At 37.5% G+C, this 22,062-nt stretch overlaps 1 protein-coding gene across 1 annotated transcript in view; it reads left to right on the forward strand.

Annotated features, from left to right (window-relative positions):
- Window positions 1-22,062, forward strand: part of USP7 (ubiquitin specific peptidase 7) — a 68,545-nt gene that overhangs the window by 36,002 nt on the left and 10,481 nt on the right. The window contains exons 4-22 of the mRNA XM_069870535.1: window positions 420-558; window positions 1,253-1,341; window positions 1,976-2,084; window positions 5,408-5,538; window positions 9,444-9,498; window positions 10,024-10,104; window positions 10,198-10,288; window positions 11,099-11,181; window positions 12,139-12,248; window positions 13,046-13,202; window positions 14,238-14,382; window positions 14,975-15,105; window positions 16,181-16,315; window positions 16,505-16,606; window positions 17,274-17,379; window positions 17,762-17,854; window positions 18,744-18,811; window positions 20,028-20,128; window positions 21,507-21,660. Coding sequence (XP_069726636.1) covers window positions 420-558; window positions 1,253-1,341; window positions 1,976-2,084; window positions 5,408-5,538; window positions 9,444-9,498; window positions 10,024-10,104; window positions 10,198-10,288; window positions 11,099-11,181; window positions 12,139-12,248; window positions 13,046-13,202; window positions 14,238-14,382; window positions 14,975-15,105; window positions 16,181-16,315; window positions 16,505-16,606; window positions 17,274-17,379; window positions 17,762-17,854; window positions 18,744-18,811; window positions 20,028-20,128; window positions 21,507-21,660 — 2,080 coding nt within the window. The remainder of the gene's footprint in view (window positions 1-419; window positions 559-1,252; window positions 1,342-1,975; window positions 2,085-5,407; window positions 5,539-9,443; window positions 9,499-10,023; window positions 10,105-10,197; window positions 10,289-11,098; window positions 11,182-12,138; window positions 12,249-13,045; window positions 13,203-14,237; window positions 14,383-14,974; window positions 15,106-16,180; window positions 16,316-16,504; window positions 16,607-17,273; window positions 17,380-17,761; window positions 17,855-18,743; window positions 18,812-20,027; window positions 20,129-21,506; window positions 21,661-22,062) is intronic.

Raw genomic sequence — 22,062 nt, forward strand, 5'->3', positions numbered from 1 at the left:
ATGTTCATAAGGAGGTGCTGCTGAGAAAATTGTAGTACTGGGGAGTTTGTCTTGTGGGAAGTAGGGTACAAGCCCCTCCTCCTTTTCTGAGCCAAAAGCTGACTTACCACTCTCTGTAGACACCAAGACTATTTCGAGTTGGCCTATCTATCTGCACTGAAGTTAGCTTCTAAACCACTGTGACTGCAATTGCCAGGCAGCAATGCTGCCTTAGGAAAATCTCATTTCCAGCTTCAAGTTCATAATATGGTTTCAGAAAGCCCCAGAGTTTCATACCTTCAATAACAATTAACCAAATCATAACATCTGTTAAGAAGAAAGAAAGTAATGTATAAAAAATCCCTAACAAAACCATGATTTCAATGTCTATAAAAAGCTTTGTTTTGTATGAATTTCAAATGTTTCTTCTTTACTTTTAGATCATGGTCTTGTCATGCACAAGCAGTTCTTAAGATAATAAACTACAAAGATGATGAAAAATCATTCAGTCGTCGTATTAGTCACTTATTCTTTCATAAGGAGAATGACTGGGGCTTTTCCAACTTCATGGCCTGGAGTGTAAGTAATGGGACATGTATTAGTCTCTTACTAGAGAAAAGCAGTTTTGAACTTTCAGTCCTGAATAGTAAGCTACCTGTAGAAATGTTTTCCCTAAGCTATCATTTTTTTTCTGTCATTGCCATAAATTGGTTTTCAATTTCTTATAAATTTCTGTACTTAATTGCGTTTACTTTAGTTGTGATTTAAGTATTCCCTCGTTTTCTGCATAACTGAATACTTGTTTTGTTTTCAGTGTGTGGTAGTCAATGTTGTTCTGAAGCAACATAGATTTCGTGTGTTTCTGTGTGTTTTTTTGTGTAGATATTTAATGCCCTGATAATACCACCAAGGCTTATATTGAATTGAGACAGCTTTTTAAGCATTTTTCAGAGGTTGAGCCCTTAATTTTTCATCTATTTGGAATATTGTCCTGAAGAAGTAGAGCCTGTAATTAGTGACTCTTACCCACAGAAAATTGAAATAGTGCTGCAAAACTTAAAAGCCAGGAACAAGTTTCCTGTATTGAGACATTAAAAAAAGATTTAAATTGTATTAAGCTGAAAACCCACGTTCTTGATGTCCTGTTTTTCTTCTTTAGTTTATTATTACTGATAGCTCAAGCTTGGAAAGTAAGTGATGTCTAACTGGATCCTTCACTGCAGTCATGTTGCAAGCTCCAGATTTCATGTTCTTATTGGTTCTGTTTTTACAGGAAGTTACTGATCCTGAAAAAGGCTTTATAGAAGAGGACAAAGTTACTTTTGAAGTCTATGTTCAAGCAGATGCTCCACATGGAGTGGCGTAAGTGTTTTTGTTTAAAAATAAAGTTCTTAATTCTAATATTTTTATGTTGCTTGAGATTGTTCGTGTTTTGTGTTAATATTTGTAGTTCCATTAGACATTCTTACTTCATCACCTTTAACTGACGAATCACAATCAATGACATGGCAATGTTTTTCATCTCCACTTACACTTTTTTGTACGTTCAAGTTCCATTTGCATTATTCAGCATGATGTTGTGGAACTTTAACTTCTGTCTGGATTGATTTGAGATTTAACACCACTGCAAATCTAAACCATTTCTCGTTTTACAGCTGATAAGGATTTCCAACTCAGTCGTGTGGCTCTGCTATCTGACTTGCCTTGGTTTACAGTTGTTTTAAAACTGCCTCGTCTGAGTCATTCTACTGATGTCACTTGTAAACGGGGTGCTTGTACTGAAATACAGACTTGCCTTTAAATTTTAGCTCTGGGTTTGTAATAATTTTTCTGCCATGTAGAAGTACATCTTCAAAAAGAAAACCAAATAGTTTTGGTCGCAAACCTGAAGAAACAATGAAGAGTTGTCAATGCAGACCAGCAGCGCTAGCTTTGAACAAATGCTCTTTATTATATTTAATACAAAACTGTCTTATTTTTAAACACTATTTTCTAGGTGGGATTCAAAGAAGCACACAGGATATGTTGGCTTAAAGAACCAGGGAGCAACTTGTTACATGAACAGTTTGTTACAGACTTTATTTTTCACCAATCAGCTACGAAAGGTAATCATTATGTGAAAGAAAATGAAATTGCTAACTGAAATCTGCAATATGTTTTATTTATAAGTGCTTCAAAACAGAGCTGTACGTTCCTTTTGCTTCCTTCATCCTTTCAGAGAAGCCATAACTTTCATGGGTGATGCACGTCTTATTGAGGCCGAATGCTTCCTTTTTGTTGAACATAAGCTTTTGGGCTTTGCAAAAGCAGGTGAAGTACCTGAGTTTAAGTGGTGTTTCATAGACTGTTATGTGTTAATGTTGCGATAAATTGCTAAGAGAGGGGAAAGAAATCTATGTCACAGTTTCCTTTTCTTGAAATAGTTAAAATAGACAAGGTGATTGTGACTTTTCAGTCCATAAACAATGTAGAAAATAAACATATATAACCTTTTTTCCATCTTTTAATTTATATTATGCAGTTGAATTTATTGTTATTATGATTAGCATCTTTGTAGTGATGGACGTGTTACAGTTCCAGTAGTTTAAACAAGTTGATTTTGTATTTGCATCATTCATGTGACTTTTTTTATTTACTGTAGATGTTTTCTTCACTGGAAGGAGAAACTGCTATAAATACCAGCTTAATAAATAACTCATCCAAACCTAGGATGAAATATACTGGATAATGCCTCAGTTTAAAATAGTGCAGTAGCCTTAATGGTCTAAAAATGTAAAAGATGACCTGACATTGGAGGTGGCATCTGCAAGAGGGGATATTCTGATTTAAAAAATGTAACTCAATGCCATTTAGGTTACCGGAATGTCTTATTGATCCTAACTCATCCTTTTGTGTGTTCCTTATTCTATCTCTTAGTGAAAATGAACTGTTCTGACTTACACTCTTATGTATACTGGTTGTTGAGTTTCAATGAAGCTTTCCTTTATCCAAAATTTTCCGGGTTTACCATCACCCTGTCATTATTTCTATCGCTGTGGACTCTTGAGTCTCCCAGTTGGGATTTCCTTTTTCTCTTTTGCGATGTGCTATTTACTCTGAAGCACCACAAAATATAATGCATTGAACTCCAGTGGACTGCAACTGAGATCTTAGCAATGCTGTGTGCAAGAAATGAATATTTGACTTGCTTTATTTACGTGATGCATCTGTTTCTTTTTTGCAGGAGATTTAATTTGCTCATTCAATTTATCATTCATTATAATGCCTGTTCTTTTTGCTCAGCACTTATAATGTTTGTGCATTTTCTGGTTTTGGACAGCTTCTCTTTGCTGATGAAAAAAAAAAAAAGTGTTTTTATAATAGCTACATCTAATCCAATTGAGTAGTTCCTTTGGAGACTGTCTTGTAGTCAGTAAATCAATATGTACCATGAAGTAATCTTGTTCTGTGAAGAAGGAATTCTTTTTGTGATACAGATTTGTTTCAACTGAGCTAATCTTTTCAGGCAGCTCCTTGTACTTCTCTCTCAGCCTCTAAGTAAATACCAGCTTTTAATATCTGGATAGTGACTGTATGAGAAAGCTTGATTTACTAGTTGGTAACTGCAGCTTCCTTTATGAAAATGTTGTGGGACATGGAACTGAAATGCCCGAATACTTGCTCAGTTTTCAGAGCCCGTACAGACAGAACAGACTGCAGTGGCAGTTTTGGACAGCTTTAATGTTCATTTGGCTTTATTACAGATGTGGAAAAGTCAGTAGTTTTCTGATAAAATTAATTTCTACAATATTTTTGTTTTCACTTTGAGCAAACTTGTTCCTGTTAAACCTGAGTACAGTAAAATGTGTGATATTCTCAGTTTGCTTATCACCAATTCCATTATTTCTGTTAATCCTCCTTACTTTGGAAGAAATAATGATTTCTATTACATCGACCTTTGTTAAAAGAGAAGTTGCTGTCATGAGTAGAGCTGGTAAAGCAATGAACAATAGCACAGGCAAGCACATAGCTATGGCAAATCAGATTCTGGTAAAGTGTGGGTGAGGATTGGTGGAGAGGTCCTTTCTTCTTTGCTCTGTTTCCAGACAACAGATGGGTGGTGCTTGGTATTTGAAATTTGAAATATTAGCAACCAGGTGGCTTCAGTGGTAGGGAAGAAAACAAAGGAACTCTCTCTTCAAAGCATGTCTCTTTTTGGCTGTTTGTGACTGGTAAATGCATACTTAGATATAATCCACCTGGAGAGGGGGCAGGGGTAATTTTCTCAAGTGAGTCCAGGTTTGATCTTGAAGCATGTTACATGAGATTTCCCTTGCCTGCTGTTAGCGCCTCCAGCCAGTCGGCACTTGTTGCTGTATCCAGTCCGTTTTAAAACTTCGCTGGTTCCCTTGAAATATTCCCTACGGTTCATGAGAACATTGCAGAATGGATGCTGAGATAGTTCAGTTCTTCACTTGCACAAATGTGTCATTATCAGTTGTTTCACAGGCAAAAATTCAGATGGCATTTTTTCTGTTTCTTAGCAGGTTATTTTCTTGCACCCTCTTTAATATTGGAGTCTTTATTCTTTTCATGTGTTGTTACCTAATCTCCTTCTGGAGTTGTCGGTTTGCTTTTGATGTTCATGCTTTCTAAATGAGCTCCTCCCTGTTGAATACCTTTTCTTTGCTGTTACTTTTTGCCTAGACATTAGTGTGCACTTCATAAAAAAAAAAATCTGATTTCAGTGCCTGTTGAACTCTCCTAATTCCTGTTTGGTCTATTTGTGTAATTTCTTTGATCTCAGTCCTTCCCAGGTCGGTGTAATCAGTGAATTGAATTGTTAAGCTGTGCATTTGCTGGACAGCAATGACATTAAGTAAGAATTAATGTATTGGGGAATTGCAGAGCTTCCTCTATGTGGACTGTTTAAGTTTTTGTTACTTCTTGTCCCTTATGGTTTCATGTGGTTGATATTATTGGTTTTGGGTTTTTTTTCCCCGTGCTGTAGGTGACAGTATTCATGAATAGGCAGGCTACAGCACAAAGTTGAAGTTCTCCTCAAAAACCTTGACTATATTTATAGTAGATCGGTGTATCTGGTCCTACTGTGATGATTGTGTAGACATAACCTGATGTGGTACGTTGTTTGAAGGTGTTGAAAGCTTTAGCGCATTTGCCTTTGTAGGGTGGAATAAGGGAACTAGTTAGATAAAATAACCATGAATGGAATCTGTCGTTCACATCTTTCTAAACACTGTGCTCTAAGAAGACTCATTCCAGACAATAAATATTTTTACTCTACAGTGAAAGAGTTTTATTTAGGCTCTTTTGGAGTGATGATTAAGTGGCGTTATATGAAGGAAGTCACTGAAGAGAAAAGACTGCATTAAACAATGTGAGCAATAAACTTTTCCTTTGATTCTAATTGAACTAAATGCTTTTTCAGGCTGTGTACATGATGCCTACAGAAGGAGATGATTCATCCAAAAGTGTTCCTTTAGCATTGCAAAGAGTGTTTTATGAGCTGCAACATAGTGACAAACCAGTTGGAACTAAAAAGTTAACAAAATCTTTTGGGTAAGTTTCAGGAACTTGAATTATTTATTGGGCTATTACAGGCTTCATAAAACTATTATTTAAAAAGGTTATATTTATATCAGGCTATATTTAGAGAGGTGCAGAGAAGAGTTAATACAGTGTTACGTTCATTGCTAGCTTTTCTTAGTTCACTTGGATAGGTTTTTATGCACAGCTGATACTAAAAACAGCTGATCCAAAAGTCAGATTTTTCAGGGAGGTGAGTGGTACACAAACATAGCTGTTAGTAGCGGGTTTATAATTTACCTGTTACCTGAAAACTGTGATGCATATGACTTAAGTAAAATTCGAGGCAAGATACGTTGTTGAAACATGGCAGTTTATGTATTGTTAATGTCTTTTTAAAATGTAAATCTGTTTTAAATTCAGAGAAATAGCAGTATTTTGCATTTCCGTATTGTTAAGTTTTGCATTGATGGCTGTTGTAACATTTTCTTATGACATTAGCATAATTCCATGTATCTTTGCCTGTGCACAATTTAGAAGCATTTAATGCTGTATTTTGTTTTGTGATTGAAAGCTTAAGACAGGTTTCTGTTGTGTGTGTTGGAGCGCACACAAAATAATCATAGAATAACCAGGTTGGAAGAGACCCACTGGACCATCGAGTCCAGCCATTCCTATCAAACACTAAACCATGCCCCTTAGCACCTCATCCACCCGTGCTTTAAACACCTCCAGGGAAGGTGACTCAACCACCTCCCTGGGCAGCCTCTGCCAGTGCCCAGTGACCCTTTCTGTGAAAAATTTTTTCCTAATGTCCAGCCTAAACCTCCCCTGGCAGAGCTTGAGGCCATTCCCTCTCGTCCTGTCCCCTGTCACTTGGGAGAAGAGGCCAGCTCCCTCCTCTCCACAACCTCCTTTCAGGTAGTTATAGAGAGCAATGAGGTCTCCCCTCAGCCTCCTCTTCTCCAGGCTAAACACGCCAGCTCTCTCATCCGTTCCTCATAAGGCCTTGTCTCCAGCCCCTTCACCAGCTTTGTTGGTCTTCTCTGGACTCGCTCCAGAGCCTCAACATCCTTCTTGTGGTGAGGGGCCCAGAACTGAACACAGGATTCGAGGAGCGGTCTCACCAGTGCCGAGTCCAGAGGGAGAATAACCTCCCTGGACCTGCTGGTCGCGCCGTTTCTGATACAAACCAAGATTCCATTGGCCTTCTTGGCCACCTGGGCCACTGCTGGCTCATATTCAGTCACTGTCAACCAACACCCCCAGGTCCCTCTCCTCCAGGCAGCTTTCTAGACAGTCTTCTCCTAGTCTGTAGCACTGCATAGGGTTGTTGTGCCCCAAGTGCAGGACCCGGCATTTGGCCTTGTTAAACCTCATGCCATTGGACTCTGCCCAGCGGTCCAGCCTGTTCAGATCTCTTTGCAGAGCCTCCCTACCCTCCAGCAGATTGACACTTCCACTCAGCTTAGTGTTGTCTGCAAGCTTGCTAAGGGTGCACTCAATGCTTTCATCCAGGTCATTGATAAAGACATTGAACAGGGCTGGACCCAGCACTGAGCCCTGGAGAACCCCACTTGTCACTGGCCTCCAGCTGGATTTAACTCCATTTCCCACCACTCTCTGGGCCCGGCCAGCCAACCAGTTTTCCACCCAGGAGAGTGTGTGCCTGTTCAGGCCAGAGGCTGACTGTTTCCGAAGCAGAATGCTGTGAGATTTCCGAAGCAGAATGCTGTGAGGTTTCCAAAGCAGAATGCTGTGAATGCTTTCGGTTTTCTTCATCGTAGCACCCTCTTTTCTTCCATAAAATATCTACAAAGAGCCTTGGGTTTATTTTTTGTTTTGGCTGTATCTTTGCCCATATCCAGTTCACTGCCCACTATTTTTTCCAGTCTGGTGTAACAGGATGTAATTTTAAATCTGGAGGGGCTTAGACACAGAATTATATAATATAGCTCATTGAAGGTGTCAATATTTTTTTTCCTAATGAGCTTGATGTTTCAGTTGAGCACAGGTTAGGACAGATGATTAAGATTAGCATAACCTTGACAAGCCGCCTCTTCATGTGTCGTGTAAGCATGGAGAAGGTTTTTATCAAAACTGTTGTAAAGGATTGTGTTTTACTTTATCTTTTGGCATAGTGTTTGTGAAATAGTCTTTAGTAGTAATATTGACAAGCAATTTTTATTTAAATAGATGTTATAAAGTTTGTATCATCTCGTTCACGTAGCTGTCCTAATGTCCATCCCGCATCTTCTGCTAAGCCCTATAGTAGTGCTCTCTCTCATTGAGACTCTGTAACTTTGCACCTTTAACCTTTCCTTTTCACCTTTTTGGGGAATTTTAAAATGAAATTGGGAACCTCAGTGTTGTGTGCTTATCTGCTTATACACTCTTCCTACCAGCACACCATGTATTTAGTTTATCAGTGATCCTACTGGGCTGTTACCCTGGAAAGACTTGCTGATATTGTAAATATTTCATCTTGAGTTAAGATCGCAGTTACGTCATCTTTAGTAGCATAGAGAGACCTTACCCCAGGGTGTTTCAGATGCTTAATTTTGTATCTGAAAGCAAGGTTTTAAACATGTATTCATGCCTGCTTTCATTCTTAGGAAGGAATTTTTGAATGTGTGAAGATTTGGTCTTTTCTCTCCGTTATATTGGAGAGGGGTGTCTGATCTGTGAGACCTACCTGCATGCTGTGTAGAGCCTAATGTTTTTCTGGGTATTGTGAGTTTCTGAATTTGGCTTATTTCAGTAGAAAGTGATACCGTTGCCTGAAGGAGCTCTTTTTTACCTAATATTAGAATGTAACCTTTTTTGTTGATTTTTGTCCTTTAAGCAGCTAGTGTTTAAAGCCTAGGGGGTCAGGAGGTTATTTTCCATTCTTAATTATCCAGCGGATCACTTGATTCAGCTTGTTTAAGTTTGGACATGCCCCCCAGGTGTTTTGGCACAGTTTTAGGAGTAGTATGCTGCTGTCTGACAGTGGCAGTGAGTCTCAAGCAAAGAGCATGTGAGAGGAAGATAAAGCTAGTGTATTGCTCCTCATCAGCCCTGGGCTTGTTGCTTCCCAAGGGCAGGGCTGAACCTCGTGCTGAAGCTAAAGCCTGCAGTAAATAGAGCTTATTTCATATGGTTGGGAGTGATGACTGTTGCGAACAGATGTCAGGGGATTAAAATTTAAAAAGCATCTTTGAGTTTGAGTTCATAGAAGAAAATAATTCTTTCTGAAACTAAAAGTGCATTTTGCTTCCTTTTTGTTTAAAGCGGCAGTGCTGAACCTTTCAGAGTGTGCCGCCTTGTCTAGGAGGCGTTTCGAGATGTTGCTTTCACATGGGTGTGTTTGCACATGGAGAGTGGATCCTTGGAGTCACTGTGAGTCCAGGATTAACTGTTTAGATGAGCACAAAGGAGCCAGTATTTCCTATAAATCCATTTACTTCCTTTTATGCACTGAAATAATCTCTGAATGCTACTTGACTGCACCTGAAGGGCCCTCAGAAGCAGGCAGCTAGAAGCATGCTGTAGGAACTATTTTGACAGCAATGAATTGCTCCCAGGCTTTTTCTTAGGAGTTTTTTTGATGTGAATTGAGACAAGGGTTTGTAGACTGGAAGAATTCAACAGCCTGGCCCTGGCCTCTTTAGTTGGATCCAGGTGACTTCCCAGTCCCTCTCCCAAGATCCGCAGAGAAAAGGCAGGTGGATACAGAATGGCTGCCAAAATGTCCCCCACGTTCACTGTTCCTTCTTCCCGCCAATTGAATGCTACAGAACAAAAAAATCCTGAGCATCAGCTAGGACTAAATCTCAGAGCCTTTACATCTTGCTATCTATTAAATTCTTGACCTGTAAAGATACCACAAAAAATATCTTTTGAGCTGTATGTTTTCTTCATAATATAGTAATTTTATATTAATTTGCCTTACAAAGGTGGGAGACTTTAGACAGCTTCATGCAACATGACGTCCAGGAATTATGTCGAGTGGTAAGTTTTTACTATTTCTTACTGACCTGTGGTGCATAATGTTCTTGCTTGATTTTGTGTATTTAGAATATATAGTAACACTCCTAGTAGTTGCACTGATTAATTTAAATTAGACCTCTAAGACATAGAGTTTTTGCCTTATTTTATTTCTCCCTTTAAGGATGGAATTGATCGTGGCCTTTTGTAGGCGAGTCATTTGTAAAGGATAGGGAAGGCTGAAAATAAGTGGAACCTGTGTTAGTGATCCTTGTACAGCCATGGAGAGAAATGCAGTTTTGAACATGTAAATGCATTGTTACGCTTCTGACCTTTTCCAAATTCAAAGCAACGTTGCTTAGACGTCATTGCAGTTCTTTAAGGGAAGAGGATTTAAAGTACTAAAAAGGAGATGCTGGTACAAATAGACTAACATTTCATTTTTATATAAGTTATTTAGAGATTAATCAATGAAGTAGTCACCTGTGTGTGATGAATAAATTCAAAACCTGCAAGTTAATCCTATGTAAAAACTAATTTCTCTTTCAGCTGCTCGATAATGTGGAAAACAAAATGAAAGGCACATGTGTAGAAGGCACTATTCCTAAATTGTTCAGGGGGAAGATGGTGGTATGTATTTAATCTCTTTTGAAATTTATTTGTTTAAATTAACTGTTGCTTGTATACATTTGTAATTCTGTGGGGTTTCTTCTTTGTTTACAGTCTTATATCCAATGCAAACATGTAGACTATCGATCTGAACGAATAGAAGATTATTATGACATCCAGCTAAGTATAAAGGGAAAGAAAAATAGTAAGTGATACATTGTGGTATGTACCAGTCAAATACTTCGTGTTGGACACCTTTAGTGCCTGTTGATTTCAAATGGGTTGGTTTGTGCTCTGCACTTTGAAATATCCTTGCTTTAATTTCAAAGGAAAGTCTTTGACTCCTCATTGAAAACACTTTCTGCTGAAAAGAAAAAAAAAGATTACGTTACCTTTTTTCCCTTCTCCCATTTCCCATCTCTGGTCTTTCCTCCCTGATATCTTTTCATAAAACTATGAATTCTAGGAGTTTTTTTGGTGTTATAAAAATACATGCCATGTCGTGATGGTAACAGTAATGTTGTCATGGTAGGTTATACTTTATATATGAAGGTGAACGTATAGGAAACAGATTCTCATTTAGACCTGACCATAGTAAGAATCAAATAAGAAGAATGAACTAGTTGGAGCAACGTAACAGTGGGCCCCTGTTATCACTTTACCATACAAGACATGGAAAGGGACATTTAAGGACATGTAAGAGTCCAAGAAACAGAATCAGCTAGCTTGATACTTAACAGTTGGAAAGTGAGAAGGGGAGGTTTGGCGGACGGTTGGAACTAGGAAATTTAAAAATCTTTCGATATTCCTATATACATCTCTACAATATGATGCATTTCTGGACATATCTTAAGCAATATAAAACTTTTTTTTAAAATAAGGACAAATGTTCAAACAGAAGGCTCTCATGTCTTAATATTGTATTTGATTAATGCATTGTTAAGCCCCCAGGATAGTGTAAACTTGTATTTTTCTTCCTCCTTCCCTGCAATTCCCCAATCTTTTTTTCATATAGTTTTTGAGTCTTTCATTGACTACGTTGCAGTGGAACAGTTGGATGGTGATAACAAGTACGATGCAGGAGAACATGGCTTGCAGGTATTTTTATTCTTCTTAATTTGGTTTTAAAATTTATTTCTCTACCCTTGATAAAATAACTTAACAATCTGTAATAGTGAGACAATGTTGCAAAACCCATTCTGAATTGTATCAACTGCCTTTTAATGTTCTTTTGTTTTAGACAAGTTTTTGCATAACTCCTTTTAATTGCTGTTAGGTTTCTTGAAATGGAGCTTGGATTTTGAAAGTTTAATTAGTTTTGCTTTTATACTTCTAAGTGTTTTAGTGACTAGAATGGTAAACATCCCTACTGATTTCAAGGCCAAGAGGTTCTTCCTCTAAAAGTAGTCTGTTCATCTATGTGTCTAGTAAAAAAACTCTAAAACTGACTTTAAAGAAGTCATTTTTGTTTCACCAAACAAGAATGCCAAATGAACCTGAGGAGCGTTAAACATTTGTGCATGCACGTTTCTGAGCTTTTCAAGTGAACTTTGTAGTACCTACTGTAGGAATCTGAAGACTTTTTTTAATTACCCTTGTTTTATTGAAGCTTATTTTTGCAGCTTCCATATACCAGTTTTTGTGAGTAAAGTTCTGTACATTCTTCAGCTGCTCTTGGGAAGGTGCAGCGTTGTTGCCAAATATTTGTTGGCAGAATACAATCAAATAAAAAATGAGATGTGGTTTTCCGTTTTCTGTTTTACTTAGACAGGTAACTTGCTCTTAACACAGAGAAGTGTTCACATGTGCTTGTGAGAATGGCCTAGGTTTAAATGAACTGAGTTCTTGTCGAGTGTTATTGGAATATCTCACGGGAAGGCTGGTGCAGTGTTGAGACAGTTAATGTTTAGAACTGGGGTGGAGATTCTTTGGTGCGTGTTATGTTGTCAAGCCTATAAAATACAAGTCCATAGGAAGAGTGTCCACAACAAACAAGTAATTTGCGTTGCCAAAAATCTTGACATTTCAACTTTACGTTTCCTTTAAAATGTCTAGGAAGCAGAGAAAGGTGTGAAGTTCCTAACATTGCCACCAGTATTACACCTACAACTCATGAGATTTATGTATGATCCTCAGACAGACCAAAACATCAAGATAAATGATAGGTAAGTTGTTTTTTCATTGTAGATTTTGGACCTGTTAATGTGTTCTATCAAAAATAATTTGCTAAGATCTTGGTTTTTAATCAACTTCAAGAGGAAGGGTGTGTGCCCTGATACGTTAAGAGATACCCAAAATGTGCGCTGGTTGAGTATTAAGGTTCTTTGTGACAAATGAATACTTAAATAATCCTTAGTAGTTATATGAAACAACTGAATGTGCCTTTTGGTGCTTTGTACAACATGTTGTGTGTCATGTGTGGAAAACTGGTACATTCTGATAAGCTGCCACAAGAGTGAATAAGATGTTTAAGTAGTCCTCTGTTTTCCCTCCATTGATTTCCATGCCTGCTCACTGTAAGCAGAGGCTGATAATTTCTCCAGGAGATACGTTATTGGTTGTAAACTAAATCTGTATTTGCAGCAATATCAGTCTCACCTAGAAGGTAAGACTGCAGCAGCTGAAAGACACTTCAGAATAATGTTACAGTCCTGTAGTACCTGGGCTAGAAAAGCTGTATTTGTGTACTAGAAAATAAGTGAATCTGAAGCAGCATTATTTCAATAAAGTGCTCTTACCCTTGTTACCGGGTACATGTTTTCCTTGGGTGCTTCTGAAGATTATTTTTATTCCAAATTAAAACAGTATAAAATCTGGCACTGTATGCTATATATCCTGGTGTTGTAACAATAACTTGTTCAATTTTTGTAACTTGCTTTGGGAATAAGTACTGATGTTCTGAATAGTAGTATGTGTCTGTCTTAACTACAAATATAGCTGTCTTAATTCTTTTCAAAACTAGGTTTGAGTTTCCTGAACAGTTGCCACTAGATGAATTTTTGCAAAAAACAGATCCTAAAGATCCTGCCAATTACATTCTTCATGCAGTTCTAGTACACAGTGGAGATAACCACGGTGGACATTATGTTGTTTACCTAAATCCAAAGGGGGATGGTAAAGTGAGTATTGAAAAGCACTTAAATGTATTTGTGTTTTGCAAACATATACTGGCAGTTCCCATAATTAGCAGATCTTTGGAGTTTTTGTTCACTAACAGAAGAGCGTGCTGGCACACTCACTCTGTCACACAGGGATTTGACTTCCCCGTGTAGTTCTTAGCTTGACGCTTTTCCATTTGACGCCTATTCTAATGTATTTGGGAAACCTACTTTGCCCTCGTGTCTAGTTATTGCTCTTTAGGGAGGAGCCTGCACTTAGAGGTATTAAAGAATCACTTGCTCTCTTATAAGGAGCAGCTTCATCTTTGCTATTGGCTTCTGGCAAGACTTTGAACTAAGGCAATCCCTTTAGTTGTGTGTGTATGTCATGAATTTCTACTGCAATCACATTTTATCCAGCATTTTTTCATACTGAATCAAACATGAATGTTTCAAATATTTCAGTGAGTCAGAAGTTCAATATCCTTGCATGTCCCACTGTTACATGTTAGGTGACTTGAATGGGTTGGATTGGTCAGGTGCCCCTTCCTTTGAGGTGATTGGGTTTGTGTATACGTGACTGTTCACAGTAAAAGAAGTCAGATTTTGCTGTGAAAAATTGATTTTATTGTTTTAATTTAAAATTTGCAGTAAATTACTTCAGAAGTACAAATGATTACTAGCTGTCTTGTGCATCACTGCTTTTTATTTAAATTTGGAACAAATAAGTCAGTTTTCTGAAATTCACGTAGAAATACTAGATATTTGAATAACAGTCTTAAAAAGTTCTTTGAGTAATTATTGAGCTTTTGATATTCTATGTGAAATGTTCAAATATTTCAGTAAAGGTTTGGTATTTATGGCCTTATGCTGAGCGCAAATAGCAGATAGCAGAAATTATACTGAACAAGATGGTTTTTTTAAAAATTCATGCTTCTGGAAGAACAATTTTAGCTACTTCAAAGAACTGAAAGACGTGCCAGAAATAGGATTAATTTATCATTCAAGAACATGTTTTTGTGTGTAGAATTTATTTATGTAAAATTTTCTTTCTAGTGGTGTAAATTTGACGACGATGTTGTATCGAGATGTACAAAGGAAGAAGCGATTGAACACAACTACGGGGGTCATGACGATGACTTATCTGTACGACACTGTACGAATGCGTACATGTTGGTTTACATCAGGGAATCCAAATTAAGTATGTATAGTCTGCTTGTGTTCCACATTAGATTTACATACAGGGATTTACAGCTATGTTTTACTTCAGAATTGTTGACAGTCATCTTATATAAAGGGACTTTGCTAATTATATTTGAGACCTGTAGATTCTTTGGGATCAACAAGCCTTTCTCTCACTTTTGGAAAGTATGTGCTAATCTAGTGTCGCTTGTCTCAGTACAGTCAGGCAAGACTGCAGAATGCCTCAGCCTTGATTGTTTCATAAGATGGAAAAATTAGTGAACTAACTTGAGTGATGGAAACAAGGTCCAGTTGATTATAAATGTGTAGATATATATATATACTAAACAAATTGAGTGGTGGTAAATATTTTTTTTAAACCCTGAAAATAGATATTTAATTCGCAGTCTGGTGCATTTTTCATGCAAGTAGTGCATTTTGGCTTGGGATAGAAAATGCCTCTTGCCAAAACATGATGATATCAAACCGTGGTTTTAATTAAAAGATTAAAAAAAGCTTGTTTTGACTTCAAATCAGAGCAAAGTCAGGTGTGTATGAAGAAGATCGTTTGATGTAAATCTTGAAATGACATCACAAAATCTGCTTTGTAGGTGAAGTTTTACAGCCTGTCACGGACCATGATATTCCTCAACAACTTGTAGAAAGGCTACAAGAAGAGAAAAGGATAGAAGCTCAAAAGAGGAAGGAGAGACAGGAAGCTCACCTCTATATGCAAGTGCAGGTCAGCTTTTGAAACAGATCAAGCTGCTACTACCTTATCATTAAAATTCAGAATGTTGAGTCACCCGAGACAAACCTTGCTTTTTCTGTTTTTTGAATTCGTGTTTGGAAGTAGCGTTTGAAGTGAAATTAAAATTTTAATGCTTGTAAGTACTTTCACACATGCAGCAAAACCTAATGAAACAAACGGTACTGGATGTTAGACTTCTGTTTTCTCTAGAAGTTAAGTGCTTGCAAGAATAAATAGTAAGTTCAGGTGAAAGGGAAAGAACCAAGTTATTTTAAATGGCTGCCCTGCCACTACACTTTTCTCTCTGTCAGGAACTGTTTTCTAAAATTAGAATGTATCTAGCCATAGGCTGTAAGCCTGGACCACTGCCAAACTGAGCTCATCAAGTAGAAGCAGAAGGAGAGAGTGCTTATATTTGCAATTATCTTTTTGGAAAAGCCAGATGGACTAGATTGTCATGAATTGCCTTAAGGAACCCTGTTTATGGCTCTTTCCAGAGCCCATCTGGCAGAAGAAAATAGAACCCATTTTCTACTTGCCTCCATATTTCCTTGCATCTTCTTTCTGGTGATCATAAGTAGAGATACCGGTGATTTTCTGCTTGCTTTACACTGCATTTACACTAGAGCTGTTTTCAGTGGAGAGACTGGCAGCGTTGCACCATTTGTTTCTGTTAACAAAGTATGTACCAGAGGAGTGGGAGATAGCGGAAACATTTTAGGCCAGCCTCCTTGTGGTACAGCAGCAAAATAAGTATGTAGCCTTTTTTTAAGTGCCAAGATTGTCAGAGCACATGTTTCCAAGATTGGGATCTAAGCACAACTGCTTTTTAATTGTTTGGGATTTGTAAGAATTCGTGTATTTTAGTTACTTACACTGATTTAACTATTAATCACAATTTTTTAATTTAATCAGTATGCTTTCAAAATTTTCTTCATGAGAACACTGTTAGCAGTGCACCAGTATACTGAGAGCCAGTGACATGGTGCAGTAAAGCATCATGAGAAGGTATTACGTAGTGCAGATGAGTTAGTATGAATAGTAACCTTTACATGTAATTTTTCAGATAGTGGCAGAGGATCAGTTCTGTGGTCACCAAGGCAATGATATGTATGATGAAGAAAAAGTGAAATACACTGTTTTCAAAGTATTGAAAAACTCCACGCTTACAGAATTTGTTCAAAATCTCTCTCAAACGATGGTAAGTTTTCTATAGCCTAATATCTTTATGTATTTAACTTATTACGTTATGGTTGCTTCATAGTTTTTATCTTCTCCGCATATTGGCAGCAGTCGTAATTTAGACTTTTAAATACAGAAAATCTGGTTGGGTTTAATAGAAGTATCTTAGCCTTTTTTGTTTCCTATCACAATTTTTATTTTATTTCAGGGGTTTCCCCAGGATCAAATCAGATTATGGCCAATGCAAGCTAGAAGTAACGGAACAAAAAGACCTGCCATGTTAGATAATGAAGCAGATGGCAATAAAACGGTAAATATTCATTGATAAGAGGACATTATCTCTGTGCATCAGCTATGATTTTTAGTTCTCTTTAAGAATCTGTAAGTTTGGGACGTGAGATTTTTCACGGTTTTAATTTAACCCATATTTGTTAAGTTTTGATACGTGTGAAGACTTGAGATTTAGTGGATTGGTTTGTACAGGAGAGAGGAGTGTCATGCATGATTTTTCTTCAATGAAAAAAGCACAATTGTGATTTTTATGTTAGTTTTCAAACAGAAATGTCCGAGTCCTCCATTACTTGGGCAAAACCTCTGAATTTAATGAAATGCATTGCTTAAAATGTAAAACATTGTGTCTAAATACCGCACAAAACAGTGATTGGTTTCACTGTCCTGTCATTTGTGAAGTGAAGTAGTTTTCTTGTTATAATAAAGGTATATTTTTTTAAATTAATAAGAAAATAGGTCCATGTTAAATAAAACCTGTAATTTGTGTTTCATGAGAACTTTTTAGGTGTTGTTATATCTGTCATTTTCCCTTAAACTTCATCAACTTCCTGTCGTTATTGCATCTGAAAAATAGTTCTCCCACTCACAGAATGTCATAAAGTTCTCGCGTCTGATGAAAATGCAGATATCTGATTATATTATGTTCTTCAGAGACTTTTTCTTTTCTTCCATGTCTTTCTACGTAGATGATTGAGCTCAGTGACAATGAAAATCCATGGACAATATTTTTGGAAACAGTAGATCCAGAGATGGCTGCTACTGGAGCAACATTACCCAAGTTTGATAAAGATCGTAAGCATATATGCTAAAATTTAAGTAAATACCAAATACTTCATTTTGGGTAAACCTCAGAAATCATTGTGTGCTCTGTGTTTCAGTGGTGATATTGATGTACCAGTCAAACTACTGTGCTGAAATTACTTCTTCTAGTGCAGTTTTTAACTCTTTTGTCTTCAAGTTTAAGACATTTTGCATGGTTTTAGAATAACTTATATAAAAAGTCAACTTACAAAAATTCAGTATTTAAGAATATTTTCAGGGCATCAATCAAATTAATAAATTAAAGACACGTCTTTGTTACTTATAAAAGAAAAGTGTCTAGGAGATGCCCTCCCTGCCCCAAACTACTCAAATAAGCCTTAATTAAAATCAAGTCTTGTTTCTTAATTTGTAGATGATGTAATGTTGTTTCTCAAGATGTATGATCCGAAGACTCGGAGTTTGAATTATTGTGGACATATCTACACACCTATATCCTGTAAAATACGTGAGTTCTAAAGTTAGATTTCATTGTTATAATTGAATTTTTTTAAAGACAAAAGATTTTTTTGTATTTTTGTCTTTTATTTTAATATTTGTTTTATCACTGAAATCAAAGGTAGCCCACAGAAAGAAGTTCTGATTTCTCCCAACACTTAATAGCTTTTTTATTTCCCTGTGTTATCGGTGAAACTTTATGCAGGGCTGAGAGCATTGCCTTTATGCAGTGTTGACTGTCAGATTTTTTTGTTAGAGGTTTGGTGTATTAGCCAAGTGTTCCTGAACATCCACAGCTGTTTCAGACTTGCTCTAGAATTTTGTGATTTGGTACTGCTCCCCAGTTTATTTTTTTTCTGTTCTATTCCAAGTTTTTTGTGGAATGTACTTCTGCAGTAGCTTTTACAGTAACTCTGGTTTAACTTCTTGCTGTGGTAGCCTGAAACTAGCCTCTCGGACTGAATTTGGCTTGAAGCTTGGTTTTCATATTGTGTCCAGTGAAAGATTTCAGTATGCATCTCCTGAGTAAAAATACTTGGATTTTGTCATTTTGAATGTCTCATTTTGACTTCCACATGCTTCCTGATTTTGTATTTTGGCTGTCTTAATTTTTTTAAAAGACAGTAAATTTTGTCTTCAGTGAAGGAGGAGCATTATTCCTTCTCTCTGATCTTTGATAGCCTTGCACGTTTTTTTGTTGGTGTAGTTCAGATGAAGTGGAAGGAAACCTTAAAGTCTGTCTCCGGGTTGAATGTCAGTAAGGGAAGGTTCAACTTGGAAGACTCTTAGGCATTTAAAAACTGTTTATCCAGGGTAGAGAAATAAGTTCTCTTCTTTTGGCAGGAAGTCTTGCTAGCAGCTGAAGTGCAACACTTCACATTCCTTTTCTTTTCCAACAGGTGACTTGCTTCCAGTTATGTGTGAGAGAGCAGGATTTCCACAAGAAAGTAACCTTATCCTCTATGAGGTTTGGATTTGATAGACACTTGTAACATTTTTGGTTTTTACATGCTATAACTAGAGAAAAAGAAGTTTTTATTGCTTAAAAAGAGGTTACTCTTAAAAATAGTAATTTATAGATTGTAAGCACTCTGTAACCTGTAGCTTTGAAGTCTACAGTACTGCAGGAGAGTATCAGCAGACAGTTATCTTCAAAACACATTTAAAAATAAACTACTAGAAGTGTGAGGCTTTAAAACGAAAAAAATCTCTATGCAGCTTTGCTCTGCTAGTTCTGTGCACATCCTCTGAGTTGCAGTGGGAGAGTTGTTAATGGTGCTAACATCATTGGCCATTGGATTTTAGTTCCTCCCTTATGCAGTAGAGTTGAGCAAGTATTGCATCTTCTCCTTCCTTCCTGAAGTTAGAAGTCGGCAAACAAAATACTTCGTCTGCTAGCAGATTTCTACCCAAATACAGAAATAGTAAATCTTCAAAATTGCTATAGTTAGAGTGCTGAAGGTGCACGTCTTGCCAAGGCTAAGTCCTTGCTATAGTCAGAACAAATAACAGGGGTTTTTAATTGTGGTTTTTATTAGTGATTGCGCTGCTCTCTCTGGTGGTTCCAGGGGAGCGCACACGCTTCCATGCTGAAAAGCAGAACTGTCAGGTACTTCTACTCGTGCAAGTCAGGGTTGCAGTTTGATTCCAGTTTGTTTAGACAGATGCTTTTATCCCAAGAGAACAACCTACAAACATGTAATATGTGTATAGGTATTTTATAATATACATGTATTTAGTATGGCTTTGGGTTTGTTGTGGGTTTTTTTGTTCTGTTTTTAAAGATGAGTTAATTGCTGTACTAAAGTTCTGCATTGTTAATATCAGTGAGCATAATCAGCATTCTCCCAGCTTGCTGGAGGCTGCATCAGTAGAAGATAAATCTGAATTTTGGAAACTTCTCAGTGCTAACAAGATAATGCTGAAAATTAATTGAGTGAGACAAGGTAAAAATGAGCAGCCAGCTTTATCAATGACAGTTGGATATTTGCGGACCTTAGCTAAGATTGCATTTAATTTACATAAATATGTACACATTTGTTTCATTTGAAAGAAGATACTAATTACTTAACCTGATGACTTCTTCACTATTGTAGCATACTGTTGTATAATTTTATCTTTTGTTTTTTTTGTATAATTTTATCTTTTGAACTGTGATCAACAGTTTTTGGTTTTTGTTGCAGGAAGTTAAACCCAATTTAACGGAAAGGATTCAAGACTATGATGTATCTCTTGATAAAGCTCTTGATGAACTCATGGATGGTGACATCATAGTGTTTCAGAAGTATGTATTTTAAGGGGCCAGCTTATCACTGCAATTAAATCACCTGGTTCACTTTGAAGCAGAACTTTCTATAACTTAGCATTTTTAACAAAAGCAAAGTTTCCAACAGTAGATACATTCTCAGCAGTTCTCATATGTTTATTCAAAGGGGAAATGAAAAAATACTGGTAGTGTTTTAGTTATCACATGCCACATCATTTAAGGAAAAGAAGGTTTCATCCTAGTTTAGAAAACTCATAACGTAAAATAGGTCTTAATATTAACAAAGAGAGTGGTTCAGCATTGCGTCCTAGTTCTGCAGCTTTTTACTTGGAGCCACTGTAACTCGGACACTGAAGAGCCTACCAGCATTTCAGATTTTGGGCTCTGTACGAGGTTCTTGGCTTGGAGCTCCTTTCAGCCTAGAACTAAATAAACTGCTTTCCCTTTTTTCCTTTTACTCATGCTCACAGTAAGTTCTGTATTGGTCCACAGTGATGAGATGCTCCCAGTTTGCCTGAGCATATGCGACTCATAGCTGTACTGGTGCTTCAGCTGGAGTTTTCTCCAAGGAACAGGAGAACTCCTGCATCTTGTATCCATTAAAGGGATCTTTCATAAGCTTATCAGGGCTATAAATCAGCATTTCTATGCTCTCACTCCTGATGGTCACACCCAACTGTGTTGCTCTGTTTCTCTCCATGGGCTGACAGTGGGTGGAAGCCAGCTAGTCTATCTTCAGCACTCTTACCCCAGATTATGTGAGATGAATGTATTTCTCATGTCATGCCTTGGAGCTCGCATTCCCTGTTGACCCAGTTGGTGTTATGCACCTTTGGCTGGCTGCTGACTCCTGGGTAAGTGCACAGCTTGTACCCTGGTGCTATTTCTCTGCTGAGAAGATAGGGGTACCAGTCAGTAGTGACCCAGACCAGCGTCTGTGCCAACTGTTTCTTGCTTCTGTGGTTAAAGGAACTCTGTTATACATCTGGCCTCTGTGCAAAGCAGTTAACGGTGCTACAGCTTTCCACATACTCTGTGTTAATACAGACACACAGTGATGTGCCTGGGTGGGAGGGAGGGAAGGCTACTGCTAGAATGTCACTGTGAAATGACTGGAATCAGAGTATTGCCAGATTACCAAATGAGCGAGCACAGCGTGAGTGTCTGCCCTTGCACTGCACTGCACTGAAATACTCAGGGGTGTGGGTCACTCCTGACTGCTTTAGTTCCACTGTGTACAAGTGTTGGCTCTTTAAAAAGGTTTCTAAATTTTATTTCTGTATCTATATCTCTCGACTGTCACTGACTTCTATAGAACGTGTTTTTAAAATCCCTGACTGTTCATATTTGTAACAATGTGATATGTAATGATGTTATTATTTGTTTCGTCTCGTAGGGATGACCCAGAAAATGACAGCACTGAGCTACCAACAGCTAAGGAATACTTCAGAGACCTGTATCATCGTGTGGATGTCATTTTCTGTGATAAAACCATCCCCAATGACCCAGGCTTCGTTGTTACTTTATCCAATAGAATGAATTACTTTCAGGCATGTGTCCTATTTGTTTCTCTGCTTTTGTTTCCTTGTTCTGAAAGTACCTATTGCTTTGGTTCTCAAGCACATTAGGTATATTTTTAGATAAACTGGGGCCTACAGGAATGCCGAGGAGTGACTGCTTATCGAGGAGCGCAGGGGTAGGATGAGGGTTTTAAGCTTAAAGAAGGGAGATTTAGATTAGATACTAGAAATAAATTTTTTCCTGTGAAAGTTTGTGAGACATTGGAATAGATCATCCAGAGGTAGTAGATGCTTCGTCCATGAACGTGTTCATGGCCAAAGTTGGGTCAGGCTTTAAGCAACTGGATCCAGTGGAAAGTGTCCCTGCCTGTGGCGGGGGGGGTGAAACCAGATTATCTTTAAGGTTGCTTCCAACCCAAGCCGTTCTGTGGT

The sequence above is a fragment of the Phaenicophaeus curvirostris genome, chromosome 16, assembly GCF_032191515.1.
Source record: "Phaenicophaeus curvirostris isolate KB17595 chromosome 16, BPBGC_Pcur_1.0, whole genome shotgun sequence".
Taxonomy (NCBI): domain Eukaryota; kingdom Metazoa; phylum Chordata; class Aves; order Cuculiformes; family Cuculidae; genus Phaenicophaeus; species Phaenicophaeus curvirostris.